At 40.3% G+C, this 17,460-nt stretch overlaps 1 protein-coding gene across 6 annotated transcripts in view; it reads right to left on the bottom strand.

The window, feature by feature from the left end:
- The window catches only part of Larp4b (La ribonucleoprotein domain family member 4B), a 78,193-nt gene that overhangs the window by 21,719 nt on the left and 39,014 nt on the right, over positions 1-17,460 (bottom strand). For 4 of the 6 annotated variants that reach the window (XM_029547315.1, XM_029547316.1, XM_029547314.1 and 1 more), the window contains 5 exons: positions 11,745-11,892; positions 11,379-11,525; positions 5,252-5,330; positions 4,188-4,324; positions 2,185-2,288 (listed from right to left, as the gene is read on the bottom strand). In XM_029547315.1, coding sequence (XP_029403175.1) covers positions 2,185-2,288; positions 4,188-4,324; positions 5,252-5,330; positions 11,379-11,525; positions 11,745-11,892 — 615 coding nt within the window. The remainder of the gene's footprint in view (positions 1-2,184; positions 2,289-4,187; positions 4,325-5,251; positions 5,331-11,378; positions 11,526-11,744; positions 11,893-17,460) is intronic. The other 2 variants (XM_021215490.2, XM_029547313.1) reach the window with 1 other exon arrangement.

Raw genomic sequence — 17,460 nt, 5'->3', positions numbered from 1 at the left:
CACTGCGGTACATGTTTGTAATCCCAGCACTCAAGCTAGGAGGCCAATCAAGTTGAAGGTCATCCTCAGCTACACAGAGTTCTGTGCTACTCTGGGATACATGATTCTTAACAAGAGGATGGGGAAGGGAGGGAGAACGAAGGGGAGTGGAGAGAGAAGGAAGAGGAAAGAAAACATTTTATCAGCAGGCTAATAAATACACAAATTACTTTAAAAGATAGTTTGAAAACTAGAAATATTAGCTGAACTTTTGCTTCTGGCTAAGTTGAACCAGATTTATGGTCCCAAATGACACAAGTCATAAGTAAAAAGATAAAACATGTGCTATATAAAGCTTTTTAGACATCTGTCATTAGCAGGCTAGGAGAGCCTTCCCTGAGAGAACATACAGAGGCCAAGAGCGCCTAAGCCTAGGGTTTCCAGGTCACAGGATGGGCAAGTCTCCAGAGTTTTATGGAGGGTTCTCCTTAGGTCATTAGCCAGAAACAGAACAACTAGAATGGTAAGGTAGAATAACCCTATAGCCAGCTTACTGGGCAGCCAGAGTGGGAAATCTGTCTTAACCCTTAGAACAGGAGGTGCCCTGTATAAAGGCTGTCCTGAACCACTTCACAAATGTGTCTCAGAATAGCCTTGAACAGCCTTCCCTGTCTTAGTCTTGAGCAGTTGGGACGACACACACACAGACCACCAGGGAACTTAGCTGAATCTCAGAATATTTATTAGAATTCAAAATTTTCGCCAGGCGTGGTGGCGCACGCCTTTAATCCCAGCACTCGGGAGGCAGAGGCAGGCAGATTTCTGAGTTCGAGGCCAGCCTGATCTACAAAGTGAGTTCCAGGACAGCCAAGGGTACAGAGAAACCCTGTCTCGAAAAACAAAAAAAAAAAACAAACAAACAAAAAAAAAGAATTCAAAATTTTCTGAAGTTTTTACCACTCACTGAAGTAATAATCACATTAAGAAAAAGAAAAAGCTGCTTATAGTGAAAAAGACCAATTGGATTAACCTTAAAATAATACAAATGACACCAAAACCAGAATAGTTACTGAATGTCCATTTCAAATGCTTAGAAAGGAAAAGCTTTATAATGATGAAAATTTCCCAAGAGTCACAGAAAGACAAAGGAACAAAGAGAAAAACTGGCAGTTTTGTTTTGTTTTGTTTTTTCAGCAGAAACAACACAAACCAGAGAACAATGTGTTTAAAATACAGGAATTGGGGTGTTGGGGAGAAAGCACGCCTACCAATCCAGAAACTTTACTAACTCCTCACCCCAAACCAAACAAAGCAAATATAAAAAGCCTTTAGTAAGCTCTAAATCAGGATTCTTTCAAACATACCAAAGATGAAAAAAAGGTTGTTTTCAGTACAAATGGATTTGTACAAGATTTCTCAAAGGAATCAGGCAAAAGGAAAAAACCAGAACCTGACTGAAGGGCTAAATTCAGGCTTGTCCAACCATTAAGACATACAACCAAGTGATACTATCAACCAAGTTCATGCTTAAGATCACGCAGTTGACTTACAAAAGAAGCATACACAAAAACTCAGGTTTTAAGTAAGTTTACTGTTTAGTTTGGGATGGCATTATTAGTTATCCCAGGCTGCAAGAAGCTGGGTGGGCTGCAGGTGGAGGTGCCTGAAAGCACTAAAAGTGGTAACTATTTGGGCTGGCCATGGTGGCACATACCTACATGGCTGACATTCAGGAGCCTGAGGTAGGAGGACCATGAATTAAAGGCCAGCTTGGACTATATATAGTGAGACCTTGCCTCTAGAAAACCAAAATTCAACCAACCAAAAAGAGTTCTATCCAGTGAGGCAAAAAAAAAAAAACAAAAAGCCCTAAGCCCAAACAAAGAACAACAAACCAACAGATGAAAACAGAAGACGAAAAGTCATAAAGACCCACACCATGTAGCCTCCCCACCCACTGCATATCAAAACCTATTACACTTTTAATTTCTAATTACTGAAATATACAAACATCATTATTTTTACATTTTTAAATGTATAAAGGAGTCTTAAGAACAAAAGGTGTGATGGTTATTTTCTTCTACAAGTGAATCACATTGTATCTTTTTTTAAACAAGTCCTATCAAAAACAGATATATAAACAAATACCACCAACAACAAAATCCCAGGAAAATGTCAAATACTGCAAGTGGAGGCACCACTTACTTCCACAGGGGTAGACTCAGATATCTCTCGCAGTATTACTATGCACCGGTTCTGATTTGGCCTTACTTTCTCTCCCTTCTCATCCACTTGGACTAAAGGTAAAGCTGTGAAGAGGAATAAACAAAAGGATAAAACACACATTACATGACACTCCAACGGGATGTGAGCACTAGTGACCAAACACACCAGAGAAAGTGTATACATGGTGAACTATTAAAATGTTCAAACCCAAACAAACTACCAAACAGTTTAAACCCATCTTTCTGTTAAATTTTCAAAATGAATATGTAAATTTAAAAATTTCTTCAAGAACTACCAAATATACACACAATGAGGTGACAGCTGTAGATCAACAGATCAAATCCTCGAAGCACCAGACACAGGGTTAATGGGTTTTCTCCTTTCTACAGTCAAAACTGACAACTTTAGTCAGTGGTGTTGGAGGTAATACATTAGAATAATTCCACAGACTTAGTGTAGTATAGACAAATACGGGCAAGTTGCTGATCTTTTAAATTAGATCCAACAGAACTAACACAACTACCCTGCCCCCAAAGTATGTATTCTAAATGGCAATACTGAAAAGTAAACTACTATCTTGGGAAATGTCATATAATGCTTTAAAGTCCTACTGATAATTATGTTTGCCAGCTCTTTAGCTTTTTGTATAGGGACAGAAAAGTGAGAAATCAATTAAGTCTGGCAAAATGGCTCAATCAGGTCAAGATGCTAGTTGCTCAAGTCCAGTGACTTAAGTTCAATCCCTAGAACTCATAGAAAAAAATCAAATTCCAGAAGTTACCCTGAGAGGCATGTGTACACACTGTGGTACATACGACCACACAGTACCACCCCACCACACACACACACACACAAGAGTAAAGATAAATTTAAAAGTCTTTTAAATCAAATTAAGTTCTAAAGGAAGATAGCAAACTTTTAGTATTACTACTAAGTCAAGTGCACACAGAAAACTTTTGAAATGACTGTCTCATCAATGAATAGGGACAGGGTAACATAGACACACATCTACAAAAAAAAAAGCTAGTAGAATTAAGACTTTATTTCCGACACAGCAATGTCTACTCACTCAAACGTTTGTAAGCAATACTGGCATGCTAGCATGTGTGAGATGGAACATACCATGTTCCTTGTGAGAAAGCCACTACAGCTAGACCACGCAAACATCAGTCTCAAGAGAGGGAACAGGGAAAATTACTCACCTAGAATTTGCAGCTTGAGTATAAAAAGTGCATTTTTATAATAAAAACAATTTGATTTAAAAGGAAACGGAAACATCACAGCAAAGTATGTACAGAAAGCATCAGCAAAGCTCTAAGAGGAACAGAGGTATCCTTAACCTCATAGTTGTGATGTTTCTTTACCCATGTACCCATGTGTCAACACTAACTGGCTACAACCTTTAAATGTGGTACTTTATGCAAATCACATATAAGGTGAAGTTATTTTCTCTCTTTTAAGAAAATAAACTAGAAAAAGTAGTAAAGTCCCCCAAATCAAGTAGAATATAAATAAATCACAGTTTTGGCACAAAAGGTAACACTTTAAGAGACATGTATCGCCTGAAGTGCCTGTGGATTTAGACACTATGTAGTATTTAAACATGTGGAGAAACAACTTCATTCCCAGTATCTTTCTAAGAAAAAAGAGAAACAGTATTTCATCAAAGCTTAAGCAACAAGTTGGAAAGAAAATCATTTATTAGCTAAACCAATATATATTTACTTCATAAATGTTATTACTTGTTTTGATTTTCATTAATTTAGTAGCTGTCTTTAAAGATGTCCAATAAAAAAGATTCTTTTTCTCTTTCAATTACCCATAGTATTTGTGACCTTACACTGTGGGCTCAATCAATGTTCCTGTTCTGGGACCCTGGGAAAGGAAAGAAGGCCAGAGAGAGTATCTAATCACCCTAAGGCCTAGCTGACGGCTGCTGGGGTAAAGGGTTATAATACAACTTTAAATCATTATCTACTTACATCTTAGCACTTCAACAATCAAATCCACATCAGTACTGAGTTTCTTGATATGGTCAAGGTTAGCTACCGTTGTAATTGGCACATACTGATCACTGTCCATCTGGGATATAAGGTACATGTCGCTAGCAAGATTCTCCCTGTTGAAAGAAAGCAAACTCTTTTAACTGATACTTATTTAAAAGAACTTTCACCTCTAATAATACCAATTTTACACGAGGCATGGGTGTGGTGTGGGACAGCTTTGAAGTGAGAGCTGAGTCTAAACTCCATTTGATATTTGCACAATTGATACACTCAAAATTAGCCACAAATGGATTCTTTGAACAACACGTAGTTATAGCCAGGGGTGGTGTACACACACTTTTACCTTCCCAGCTTCCAGGAAGGAGAGGTGACGCTGGGAGCTATGTGAGAACAACAGCAAGGTTTATAAATGGCAGGGAGTAGGACTTCGAACCTGGACAAAAGCATGTTTCATTTTTACGGCATGCCGTTTGCTAAAACTCAGTAATTTACTAGATTGTGAAAAGGGGAAGAAAGGATGCCTGGATATTGTTCCTTTATCTTAATCAGGCCTTCTTGTCTTTGTGGGACCTTCATTCAGACATGGTGATGTCCTCAGAGCTACAGGGAACTTCATTTGTTGCCAGTTACGTACCCATCCACATGTCTACTTTCACCACTAACTCAAAAGTTCAACTTTTTCCAACAAGTTGTCATTTAAGGGAAATTAGGACAAACATGCATTTAAATGTGAGTGCCATATAAATAAGGAAGCCCACTAAAGAGGTGTTTTGGACATTCATCTGAAGGTCGACAGCATGTTCTGCATATGCAGAAATCCATAGTCAATCACAGTCAGACAATTATCACCAAGGTGGATCTGAAAATCCGAACTCTGGCCTGAGGGCCACTACCAGTTCTCAATAGCACTTCTGATAAGTAGACAGGCATGTAGTTAGGTATTTATAAACATACTACTATGAAGAATCACATTTGTAATCAATAGCCAATGTGTAATACAAGAGATATCAGGGATTAGAAAATATCACTAACAGCCTTACCTAGATAAGCAGAATTCCAATGTTTTTTTAAGTACTTCCCGAGGGTCTTCCTGGCTTTCTGGTTGAGACTCATTTCCTCCTACACAGAAGTAATAAATAACTCAGGAAAAATAGCTTAAATAAATAAAAATAGCTTGGTAAATAAATACCAAGCAGATTGGTAATTCGGTACAGCATTTCAGTGTTTTTACCTGCATATATGCACAATAATACGAAAAGTGCTATTTTACCTGCTAGAAAAAAGGAAACTGAAAAAAAAAAAAACAAACAAATGCAATAGCTGAGAAAGCAATGGCGTTTCACTGGCCAAGTCTAGCAGTAACTGTCCCACAGCAGTCAGCACAGGCTTCCTTGGTGTCTTTCAGGTAGCAAACAAGCACACTGACTCTAAATAAAAGTAGTTACAAAAGAAAGAATCAAAACAAAGAAAGAAAAGGTAAGTACAGGGAAAACCAAACTACCCCAGATGGAAACATAAAGAAGAAAGTTGGAGATTGCTGATACACGGGCCATTTGTTCTAAAGGAGAGCTGTAATTTACCTTCCCAGCTGTCAAAGGGTCAAATGAGAAACTATTTTATTAAAGAGTCCTTATCAGATTCTCAGGACACAAGAGCTTGTTCTACATCTGGAGTTAACTGTTGAGGAAACGATGTTTGGGGCACTGTAGGTTATTAATGTGTATATGGTCACAGACAGCAGCAGCAGGTGAGGCAATGGACTCTAGAAGTGTGATGTTTGGCTGAAAGCCCCTGCCACCTGTAGCACTCAGGACAACCTTGTCACCTAGTATTTAGTATCACTGATTTGAAGGCATTGAACACTAAAGAGTTTTTTGTACATAATCAGCCCAGGGAGCACAAAGGACACTTGTATTCTAAAAGTCAAAGGCAGTACAGGGTGGGGGAATTCAGAACAAACGTAGAGCTGACAGTTCACAACAGTGTCATACGGAGCATTCCCAAAATACATCTTCACTAGCAAAAAGAAACTAAACTGCAAAAATAACCAAGGAATAAAACCAAGGACCATGAGATTTGAAAGTGAAAACATGGCCTGTTAATCCCTGAACTGGAGACTTTCCCCAGGTTATCTCATTTAAACTCACATTTCAATCTCCATATTGAAGAGACAATTATTTGATACAGGAACTGTGGATTCAACCTAAAAGAAGCAAGGCCCCAGCTCTAGCCCGGGCCAGCATTCCACTGAGACAGACAGACAATGGACGCTAAAGAGACCATTGTCAGCATAATGAGACTCAAGTGACTCAGAAGAAAACAGTCTGGGCACGGGCCAGAGTAGCATGGTGCTACTCCATGTGGAGGTGCCCTTTGAACTAATGGGGAAAAGAGTGTGTATGAGGAGTGCAGTGAACTTTAGACAGAGGCTTGAGAGGCAGTGTCAACAGACTGTAAGAAGGCTGTACAACAGTGGAGTGAAAAGGAAGTCACAGAATGAAGCGTGTATGATATTCAGGTCAAGGAGGTTGTTCAAATTTTTATTTGAATGTTACTGGAACCAATTTGGGGGGTGACATTTTGAAAAGACCACCATGGTTACATGGTACAGACAGAATATGAAGTTGCAGCAGTATGATCAAGACGTTAGTACAATCACTGAGGGAAGACTACCATTCAGGACTCGAACCATAGGGTGCTAAAGCCAAGGAAGGAAGGCAAAGGCCTACCATTCAGCTCAGGAACACACTAATGTGCAGCAATAAAAAGCCAGTGGCTACAAGAAGCATCTGGTCCATTGAGACTACCATCTAAGACTACCTTGAAGTAGATGGGGACTGGAAGGAGGGAATGATTTAGTAGGATGAAGAAATCACCAACAAAAATAACAGTGGTCTGGGGAGACAGCTTAGTTGGTATTTGCTTTTGTGTAGGCAAATGAGGACTTGAGTTCAACCTCCTGATCCATGTTAGCTGACTATGAGGTTACACACTTGTAATCCCAACACTGGCTGGGAGTGGGGGTGGGGACAGAAACAGGGAGATCCTTGGAGCTTGCTAGTCAACTCCTTAGCCTAATCAATGAGGCCCAGATCCCACTGAGAGACATGGTATGGCTCTAGAGGAGCAACATTGGAGGTTGGCTTCTAGCCACATGTAAGACATGTGCCTCCATGCACGTGCATGTACACGTGTACATACACACACAGAGATATAAAATACTTAAGAGCAGGGTGAAACATATAGCTCATAGAGCACTATGGAGCCTGTTAGAGGCATGAGGTTCAAATACCATACATAGGGAGGAAAACCCAAAAACCCTATCCACAAAACAGGCCTGGCCAGAATGGGGTCTTTAAAGAGCTGGATAAATGCAATTATCACACTTGTAAGGACAACTTAAGGCTTAAACAAATTCAGGAGGGCCTGGTCAGGAGGCCAGGATATAGAACAACTAGCACAAAACAGTGTTCTGAAGAACCTTGATGGAAGGACACAGGTGTACAGAAGATACTGTGTAGGAATGATGGAGACTAGGGGCTGGAGAGATGGCTCAGCAGTTAAGAGCACTGGTTGCTTTTTCAGAAGTTCGGAGTTCAATTCCCAGTAAACACCTGGTGGCTCAGAGCCATCTGTAATGAGTTCTGATGCCCTCTTGAAGCATGAAGGTGTACATGCAGATAGAGTACTGACATGTACAGAGTACTCATATACAAAATTAATAAATCTTAAAAAAAAAAAAAAAAAAAAAAGCAGAGTTCTTTCCTCCTCTGCCATCGTGCATGCTACACCTGATTCTCACCATGTCTTCTCACAAGAATCAAGTGATTCCTGGCCAAGAAACAAAAGCAAAATCGTCCTATTCCTCAGTGGATTTGGATGAAAACTGGTAGCAAAATCAGGTACAACTCTAAGAGAAGACACTGGAGAAAAGGAAGCTGGGTCTTTAAGGATTCACAGAACGGCAAGACTGAGGGCTTATACTGAACTGTGGTCATCAATCAGTCCTACCAGATAGAGTTCAACATTTTTAACCCTGAGACCTGCTCATGTCTAAATTAGGGTGTTTTGTCCAGTAATAAAATTTAGAACCTTTAAAATAAAAAACAGAATGACGGAAACTGATCTAGCACAGACTGATGTAGCAGTGCAGGAGGTTCATAACAGTGCGGATACACAGTAAGGCCAGCAGGTCTTACTTACTATGGTAGGAGAGGACAGGCTGCTCATGAGGACACCAGTGAGACTCCAGCGACTCACCACCAGGTACAAGGACGCAGATCTGAGGGCCAAGGCTACTTTCTTTTTAAAAATAACAATATAAAAAATAAGTAAAATAAGCCACCCAGTATTTTCCTTGGCATGAATGAGCACCACTCCTCAATCCTAACTATTGAACTATTAAGAAATAAATCAATGGGACTTCAGCCGGCTGTCAAGGACAGCAGCCACAATGTTAAGTTTCTTTGACTGTCACATGATGAAAACAGTGCTTTATCTTCATCAATTTCTACTTACTCTTTAATGTAAGCATGGTGATGGGAACTACATCAGAAGACTTTCAAACTGGAGTACCACAGCATATGGCTGCTCCTTCTCAAAACTAAGGATTATAAAGAACAAAGTCTAAGCACTGTTAATAGTGAGGAGCCCAGAACCGGATGATGACTAAATATGATGTGGTGTTCAAGGCAGAAAAAAAAGACATTAGGTAGAACATGCCATTCCTCATTCAGGTTTTGTGGTAAGAGGAGAACAGAAAAGGCTGGTTGAGGGGTGTGGTTCCTTCTGAGGGCAACTGCTGTCAAGGTGGACAGCGTGCTCTGCATTCTTGACAACGAGTCTTTCCCACTTCCTTCTGCTGGAAGCACCAGACATTCTCTAATAGTCACTGTGAGGTCCTGAGTAAGCTCTTGAAAGTAAAATTCAGTCACAGTGCCCAGTGGTTTCAAACTCTCCTCCTGTCCATAGAAAGTCCTCAACTACACTTCCCAGTTTCCTACTGTGGCGCTGGTTCTCTGCTGTGGGTATCTACTCGCCTCTGTCTACTTCTATAGTTACTTTGTGACCTTATTCTTTTGCCTAGAGCCAAGGGTATTTCAGACCTGTTAGCCCCTCGCATGCTCAAGCACTCTTGAGTACACAGACATCTTCAGGATTACTGTCTTTGCTATGAATTCTAACACATTCTTTAAATGGGACATCTGTATCACCGCATCCAAGGTTTATGTAGCATAACAGAAGACGAAGCGTGCTGCCAAACAGTGTCTTCGTTCGGCACATGACACAGCACTGTAATGACCTAACTGCAGCTGGGCTGACCTGTGCAATATTGAGTCTGTTATTGTTTCATTCATCATGAATGGGAGGGAGAAATGCATGAAGGCCTACCCCCTCGATGTTACTAGGTGCTAGGAGAGGGGCTATATGCAATAGACCACTGATAAGCAGCCAGCATGCCAGTAACTAAGCCCCAATTTCATCAAACTCAGTGAGTAAGACACCAGAGTCAGAAAGGTTGCTGGGAAGGAGGGTTTTGGGGGGAGGAAGGAAGGGTGGGGGTGGGGGGTAATGGGGTTGAAACAACCCAAACATCAGTACATACATGTACTAAACTGTCAAAGAATAATAAAAAATAACATCTTAAAAGAATAGAGATGCAGGAGACATTGTGGAGATTCAGGCTGGAATCCCTGTGAGCTCTGCTCTAGGTGGCCTGGATAGGCCGCCCACTCTCCCGCCGGTACTCCTGGGAGACTCTGGCCCACTGCAGTAGAAGCTCTCACAGTTGCTCCTTCTCAGCCTTCCCTTCATCTGCTTCCACCCCAGTGTTGAGGACTGAATCCAGTGCAGATGTTAACACTTTACAAACTGATAGGTTTTGTAAATCACACCAGAAACAAAACTGGAGGTAAGGAACCATTTTCCCATTACCCACACGCATTTCACATTGGCACACACCCTAGTTTCAAAGGAGAAGGGTTTTTTCTTCCAAAAAATAGCTTTAAGTATCTGTTTTACAAAGAACAAACTTTTGATTTAGAGTTTCCAGGCACACTTTTCACATTATGTTACCTTTTGATATTATCTACTTGGTGCCCTTTGCAGCTTCTGTTCCCAGTTTAAGATTTAAATACAACCTAAACTTTCAGTTATTGCTGATTCCTTTCATTTTACTAGAGGATTCCCCACCACCCATATATGCAGTGCCTGTTACTTTCCCTTTTGAATTCTACTTTAAATGTCTAGCATTCTTCCCTTGTTTTGCCATCAAAAAGTCAACTTCACCATTACTCCAGTTTATCCCAACTATTAACCAGTTAGTGTTAGGTTAATGAGGAAGAGCTGATCAAATCAAATTGCTAAATGCTGGTGAACCCTTGCTTAAATGGAGGTTTAAATCACTTAAATTTAAGATAGCTAATTCATATTTACTAGAAAGCAATAAGGTTTGATTTTTTTCTTTTTTTAATAAATTCTTACCTTATTCACTTGACCAGTTTAAAATAGACCTAGTGTTAAAAAACATATTTCCTACTTCTTAAGTGGCAATGCTTAATTTTGTCATATTTGAGAGTCTTAAACTAAATGAGGCTGTCTCACACAGCAGGGGCCTGGCACCTTTGGGTCTGCTTGCTAAGATAATGCTTTCCTATATTTCCAAAAGGTGTCAGTGAATAATGCAGACTGAAGCCTTGGTTTAAAACCTGAGATGATGACACGCTGCAACAATCAACAAAAATTAAAAAAGGGAAAAATGTATCCAACAGGTTTGCTTCCATAAGCTTCTTTTTTTTCTGTCACTCTGTACTAACAAGGGGACACAGCTGAAATCCTGGCTTCCAAAGCCTTTGTCCACTCCTCTGTCCTAGCCCTATGATCTCAGCCCACCCAACCTGTCTCACCCTCAATTCCAACACTAATTCTCCACCTCTGTCAGGCTGGACACTTCACCCCATGAAAAACCTTGTGCTTGTCTACTCAATGCTATTTGTCTCAGAAGCCACTTGATTCTCCAGCACACCTTCCCTCCTGTACCCACCAGTCTCAAGGAACAGTAAAAGGAGGCAATGAAAAGTACACTGTTTAAAAAAAGACCAAGAAACTAACATTTAACAATTAAAGTCCCAGATTCTAAGTGAAAACAAATTCATAAAGCAGGCTTACCCGTACCGTTGTTCTCAGGCAGAGATTCATATTCTGAATGATCCAGAGTCAGAGTGCTCATGTCTGTCTGCTCTGCCTCCTGTGCGTCCTGGAGCGATGCATTCTCTCGACTTTTGTCGCCATCACCATTGGTATCCAATCCTAGAATTGTAGTTTTATCCCAAGAGGATGTGTTAGAAGAATAACTTTTCCTTAAAGTAGTAAATTCCCTTACTACATTGGCATTACCCAAAAGTTTTTAAAAAGCTCCCAAGACTCTATATCTATCACAAACCAGGACAAAGATGTGAATGGAGCAGACAGATTAACATGCGGAGGAAGGCAAAGGCTTGGCTAACAGCAAACTGCTCCAGGCTCACTACTCACCCTGCTGGTCACAGTCTGTAGGATGGCCGGGAGCCTCTTCCCACGCAGCATTCACACCAACAGCTGCACTACTCGCTTCCAAATGTAACATATGAGTCCCCCATACTTTTGCATTAGGGTTTAGCTCTGAAACCTTAGTTGTTGGGCCCTAGAAAAAAATTTCACATATATATATTTTTATCTTAAGTTCAACAAATGCTGTTTTGTTAGTTTATAGTAAAAACACACATTAGTATTAAGACAGTTTAGGCTTGCCAGGCGGTGGTGGCGCACGCCTCTAATCCCAGCACTTGGGAGGCAGAGGCAAGCCGATTTCTGAGTTCGAGGCGAGCCTGGTCTACAAAGTGAGTTCCAGGACAACCAGAACTTCAGAGAAACCCTGTCTCTAAAACCAAAAAAAAAAAAAAAAAGACAGTTTAGGCTTTAAAAGGCCAAACCTAGCTATCCCACACACCTTTGGGATTAAATGAGGCTCAAAAAGAAACAAAGCTGACACAGTCAGAACTCTAAGTCACCCTTACAGTTTCTTCTAGGCCCAAGGCTTGCTACACACTGCAAACGACAGATTCTTTCTTTTCACTAAGTTCAGTCTCAAAACTGTATAACCTGTGATTTCCTGGATGACTTAACACAAATCTCAATTTATAGATTTACAAATTCAATACAATGGAAGCAGAACATCTTACTTATAAAGCTCTAAGCACTAAGCAAGAGACAGAAAACCAGAGCTCCTCCTAGCAGCTAAGATGCCTGAAGCACCAGAGAAAGCCACAAATCACTAAGGCAGGAAAACATCTTACACTCTCAGCAGAGCTACTCGCTCCCATTCCTGAGAGCCTCCCTACCCTCTCAGCAGCTTCAGAACAACTAACTTCCCAGAGCTACTACAGGAAGCTGCAGATGAAGCTGACACTTCTAGTCTAGGGTTCTCACCTGTGCTAACACCACTGGGGCTTCAGTCCAACACCCTACAGACAGCTGTGCAGTTACTTAATCTCAATAAACATCACCTGGAAATGACTTTTTTGCCAGTCTCACTTTTTAAAGTGAATAGGAAGTTTTTGAGTTTTGGTAGTGGATAATTACATAAGAATATATTTGGTAGCAAAAGGGTGAAGTCCAATGTGACATTCTTTAGGTTCAGAACAGCTATTCAATTGTACAGAAGTTTAGTCGAGGTTTTTAGACTTAGGGTTTGCTAAAATCTGCATGAATTTTTTTTTTTTATGTACAGGTATTTTAATTTAGAAAGAAAAAAATTCGGATTGTAGTCGTAGTCGTAGGCATAGTTGTAGTCGTAGTAGTAGTGATGCCTGGCACACAGTGAGCACTCACTAAATCATTAGCTCACTGGTTATAATGACAACAGCAGCATCCCCTGCTCAGATGCCAGAAAACTCATCCAAAGGCTGTCCAGCTCAGAACATCAGAATAAACACTCTTACAGGATCACCACCTCTCAGGCCTTGTTCAATTCCCACACATCAACTGCTTGCTGTTTCTAGCACACCAGCACTTTTGTACTTCGATCCAGTTTGTCTAGCAGACCCTTCCATTTCCTTCTAGGACTGAGAGTCTTTGAACATACACTTTACAGCTTATCATACATATCCCCTCATTAAGTGGATATTCTCCACTTCCTCCCCACATACAAAAATAAACAAATAAACAAATCTGTCTTTCTTCTACTTACAGACCATGGAATTTTTCCCCAACACAATGAAAAATAAAACATCTCAGCAGTGGTTATTTCCCAAATACTAACTCCAATTTGCCACTGCACTCTTTCAACAAACTACTTGCCTTTTCAAGCACACCACCAGCCATGGAACCCTGAAGAAGAGCCTCCTCATGCAAGGACAAGGGGCCCCAGTCCTGGGTGTACCTCAAACTAGTGTTCTAAGCAGACAGGCTGTGTTTCTCCAGGGTTCAGCATAGACAGTACTCATTTCTGCACTCAATAACACATGAGGCACCATTAATGAGCTATATCAAGGAAGCATGGAGATTTGTAACTATAAACAGGCAGATTAAATCCACACCGTTGCAGGCATGGGGAGCTGCCAGGGAAACCCCTACAACTGTTTCTAACACCGCAAGTGAAGGCTGCTGAGTCAAATATTCACATTCATTCTCTGAGAGTGACTCTGACTTTCTGCTACTGCCACTCACTGGGCAAAACCTAAAACCCAATGCCCACAAAACAGATGCCTAAACAAGGACCCATCTGGAATTCTTTACTTTGGTATTTCCAAAAAGGCCAGAATTTTCCTCCAAGTAAGTGTAAGCAATAAACACTGATTCTTCGATCACAACACGCACACGCGCGTGCGCGCGCGCGCGCACACACACACACACACACAGACACAGAGTTTTAACAACTTTACTGAAGTATAACTTGCATATTTTTAAAGATTCCCACATATCATAAGAATTCTCCAAAGAACCTGTTGTTTTCATTACAGCTATTAGTATCTGTATTATTATATTATTCTCTACAATATAACTTATTTCTCTTTTTTCCTTCTTGACTATATGCATAAATCACTTTTTGTATTAAGCTCAGTCCTCTTCCCAGTATCCCCAAACAGAAAATCAAGTTTTTCTATTTCAGTTTCATTCAATATATTAACAGACTCTTATCACACATACATACTGAACACATTCATTAAATTACTAATCTTTTTCATCTTAGTGCCTTTTGTAGCTGAGAAGTATGACCAATATAAGTTCTGTAGTTTATAAAGACAGATTAAGATTACATGACTTCCTGGCTGTGAAGTGCCCATAAGCGGCACTCAGAGTTATTATTACAGTGTGGCACAGTTAGTCTTCCATGGCGTCCACAGCTAAGTTGTGTCAGTGGCTCTCTAACTCTGGGGTGGCAGACACCAGTCACATTGTGCTTATCACTACGTTGCTAATACCCAGAAGCATTCAGAACATAGTAGAAAGGTGCTCAATTAATACTTAACAGAGTAATAGCACAAAAGTGTACATTTTTCCACAACAGTTTTAGTTCAGAAATGACTTTGACCCTATGGGTATGAAATTATGACATCTTGGGTGCTAAAGTGATGGCTCAGTGGCTAAATATAAGCTACTTTTCAGAAGGACACAACTGGAGAACTGGCAGAGGGTCAGAGTTTGATTCTCAGTACCCACATGGTAGCTCACAACTTCTTACTCCAGTCCTAGGAAATCTGGAGACCTCTTCTGACCTTCCCTAACACCCGGCATGCTGTGCAGACATGCTACACAGATACATGCAGGCAAAACTTTTATGCACCTAAAAAAAAAATAAATCTAAAATGAGAAATGTTTAAAAAGGAAAGGAAGAAATCATTATTTAAGTGATAATGTCCAAGCCAGATGTCAGGAAAGCTATACAATTTTGAGCAGTTAATTAGGATTTAGAGAGAGTACTGAAGACTGCCAAGGCCTACTGGCATAACAACAGAAAGTCACTGCATTCTGCCCTCCTACTACAATTGCAACAAGCTTGGGGGGGGAGGGATCACTGCCCCCATTTCACGAGGAAAATCAAGAAAGAGAAAGGCTAAATACCTGCCAATGGTAATGATATTAGAAAATTATACTCTAAGGCCAGGTGTGGTGGCGCACACCTTTAATCCCAGTACTCAGGAGGCAGAGGCAGGCGGATTTCTGAGTTCGAGGCCAGCCTGGTCTACAAAGTGAGTTCCAGGACACCAGGAACCCTGTCTTGAAAAACCAAAAAAAAAAAAAAAAAAGAAAATTATACTCTAATATCAGCAAACTCAAAACATTTAAGAACTGATTTCTCAAAATCCCCATGAAAAATATTTTTATTAAACAAAGGCCAACCTACTACTATTTATTTAAAAGATGGGTTTTGCTTGTAGGTGTATGAAACTTGTAAAGGATTATCACCAAGAACCCTAGTTTTATCTGCTTAGATCTATGAGCCAGAATTTTTTTTTTCTCTGAAAATGTATGGGTTGTTAGGTTGGTTTTTGTTGTTGTTGTTTTTGTTTTTCGAGACGGGGTTTCTCTGTATAGCCCTGGCTGTCCTGGAACTCACTTTGCCTCCCAAGTGCTGGGATTAAAGGCGTGCGCCACCACCGCCCAGCCAAGTTGGTAAGTTATTAAAACCAGAAGCAACCTGAACTTAGCTGCCAAACTGTGAGGTAGGTAACTGGTTCTCTTTGAAGGATGAGGCAACCCACCTGCAGGCTCTGATGCTCTGTGCATTCTGTCTCACCAACAGGCTGCAGAACAGGACAGAACTAGGAGTGTCAGAATGGGGAAGTAATGGGGAAACTAAAATAGATGAGACCATAGAGCAAAGGGTAGAATGCCTGAGGGAAGCCCTGAGTTCTGAGCCACTCCAATGCTACTTTTGTCCCTTTAGCAGACACACACACACACACACACACACACACACACATCTTACAAAAAGAGAAAGAAAAACACAGCTCCCAATATAGGATTAGTTTAAAATGTCTGTGACAAGACTTTGAAAATAAGTTTTAAAATGAAGGCAACACCACTAAACATGATACCAGAAATAAGTATACTGCTTGAACATTATCGCATAACGGAAAAGCCAGTTTAAAACAGCATATATCTTGCTTAAAATCACAGCACTCAGTATGCATGTTGCATAAATGTACCAAACAGCAACTGATAATGAGCTACTGTGTATACTTAAATAACAGAGAAAAAGCAGGTGAGGCAAGACAGATAGGCAATCCATTCAATTACATGACTTGCTTATTCCTATCTTACAAATGTCTCTTTAATATCTAAGTGAAATCTTCCTATTGCCAAGCTTTTCTTACTGATTTCTATAAAAATCACTACAAATAAATTACTAGATAAGTAAAAAGAAAATTCCTATTTTAGGTCAGCTTTTTGTGTCTATGGGTTTCACATCCACAAATTCAACAAGTCACAGATCAAGAATATTTGAGGAGGGAACCCTGCACCTCTAAACTCAACTTTTTCTTGCTATTTCCCTAAAAAAGATAGTGTACAGTATTAGATATTTTAAGTATTCTAGAAAACCATAAAGTATGCAGAAGAATGTTTTGGTATCCATAGGGTCTTGGAACCAATTCCCTTCACATACAAAGGGCTAAGTACATGTCCTTTCATTACTAATACTTTGGTACACGTGTATTATGAGTAGCACTGGTTTCCTGTTGCTGACTAATAAATGCATGTATTAAAGAGCGTCTACAGAGATGCTCAAGCTAGCTACCCAGTGTCAGTGGCAAAGCTTCTTCAAACCATGGAGGTTGGGACATAAGTGATTTTCATCCAAACTAAGATTTTAGGTCCAGGGGATGGTGAGATGGCTCAGCGGTTAAGAGCGCCGACTGCTCTTCCAAAGGGCCTGAGTTCAAATCCCAGCAACCACATGGTGGCTCACAACCATTCGTAATGGAATCTGATGCCCTCTTCTGGAGTGTCTGAAGACAGCTACAGTGTACTTACATATAATAAATTAATTAATTAATTAATTAAAAAAAGATTTTAGGTCCAGATAAGTAGCACATTTTTCTGTCTTAGACATACATACTACAAAAAGAAAACACACTTGAAGGCGGGCATGGTGGCGCACGCCTTTAATCCCAGCACTTGGGAGGCAGAGGCAGGCGGATTTCTGAGTCCGAAGCCAGCCTGGTCTACAGAGTGAGTTTAGTACCATTAAAGAGAAACCTGAACTTTC

This window comes from Mus pahari, chromosome 16 (genome assembly GCF_900095145.1).
Source record: "Mus pahari chromosome 16, PAHARI_EIJ_v1.1, whole genome shotgun sequence".
In the NCBI taxonomy this organism is placed as follows: Eukaryota; Metazoa; Chordata; class Mammalia; order Rodentia; family Muridae; genus Mus; species Mus pahari.
Note: the sequence above shows the minus strand (reverse complement) of the source record. Positions and strands in the feature narration are given on the sequence as shown.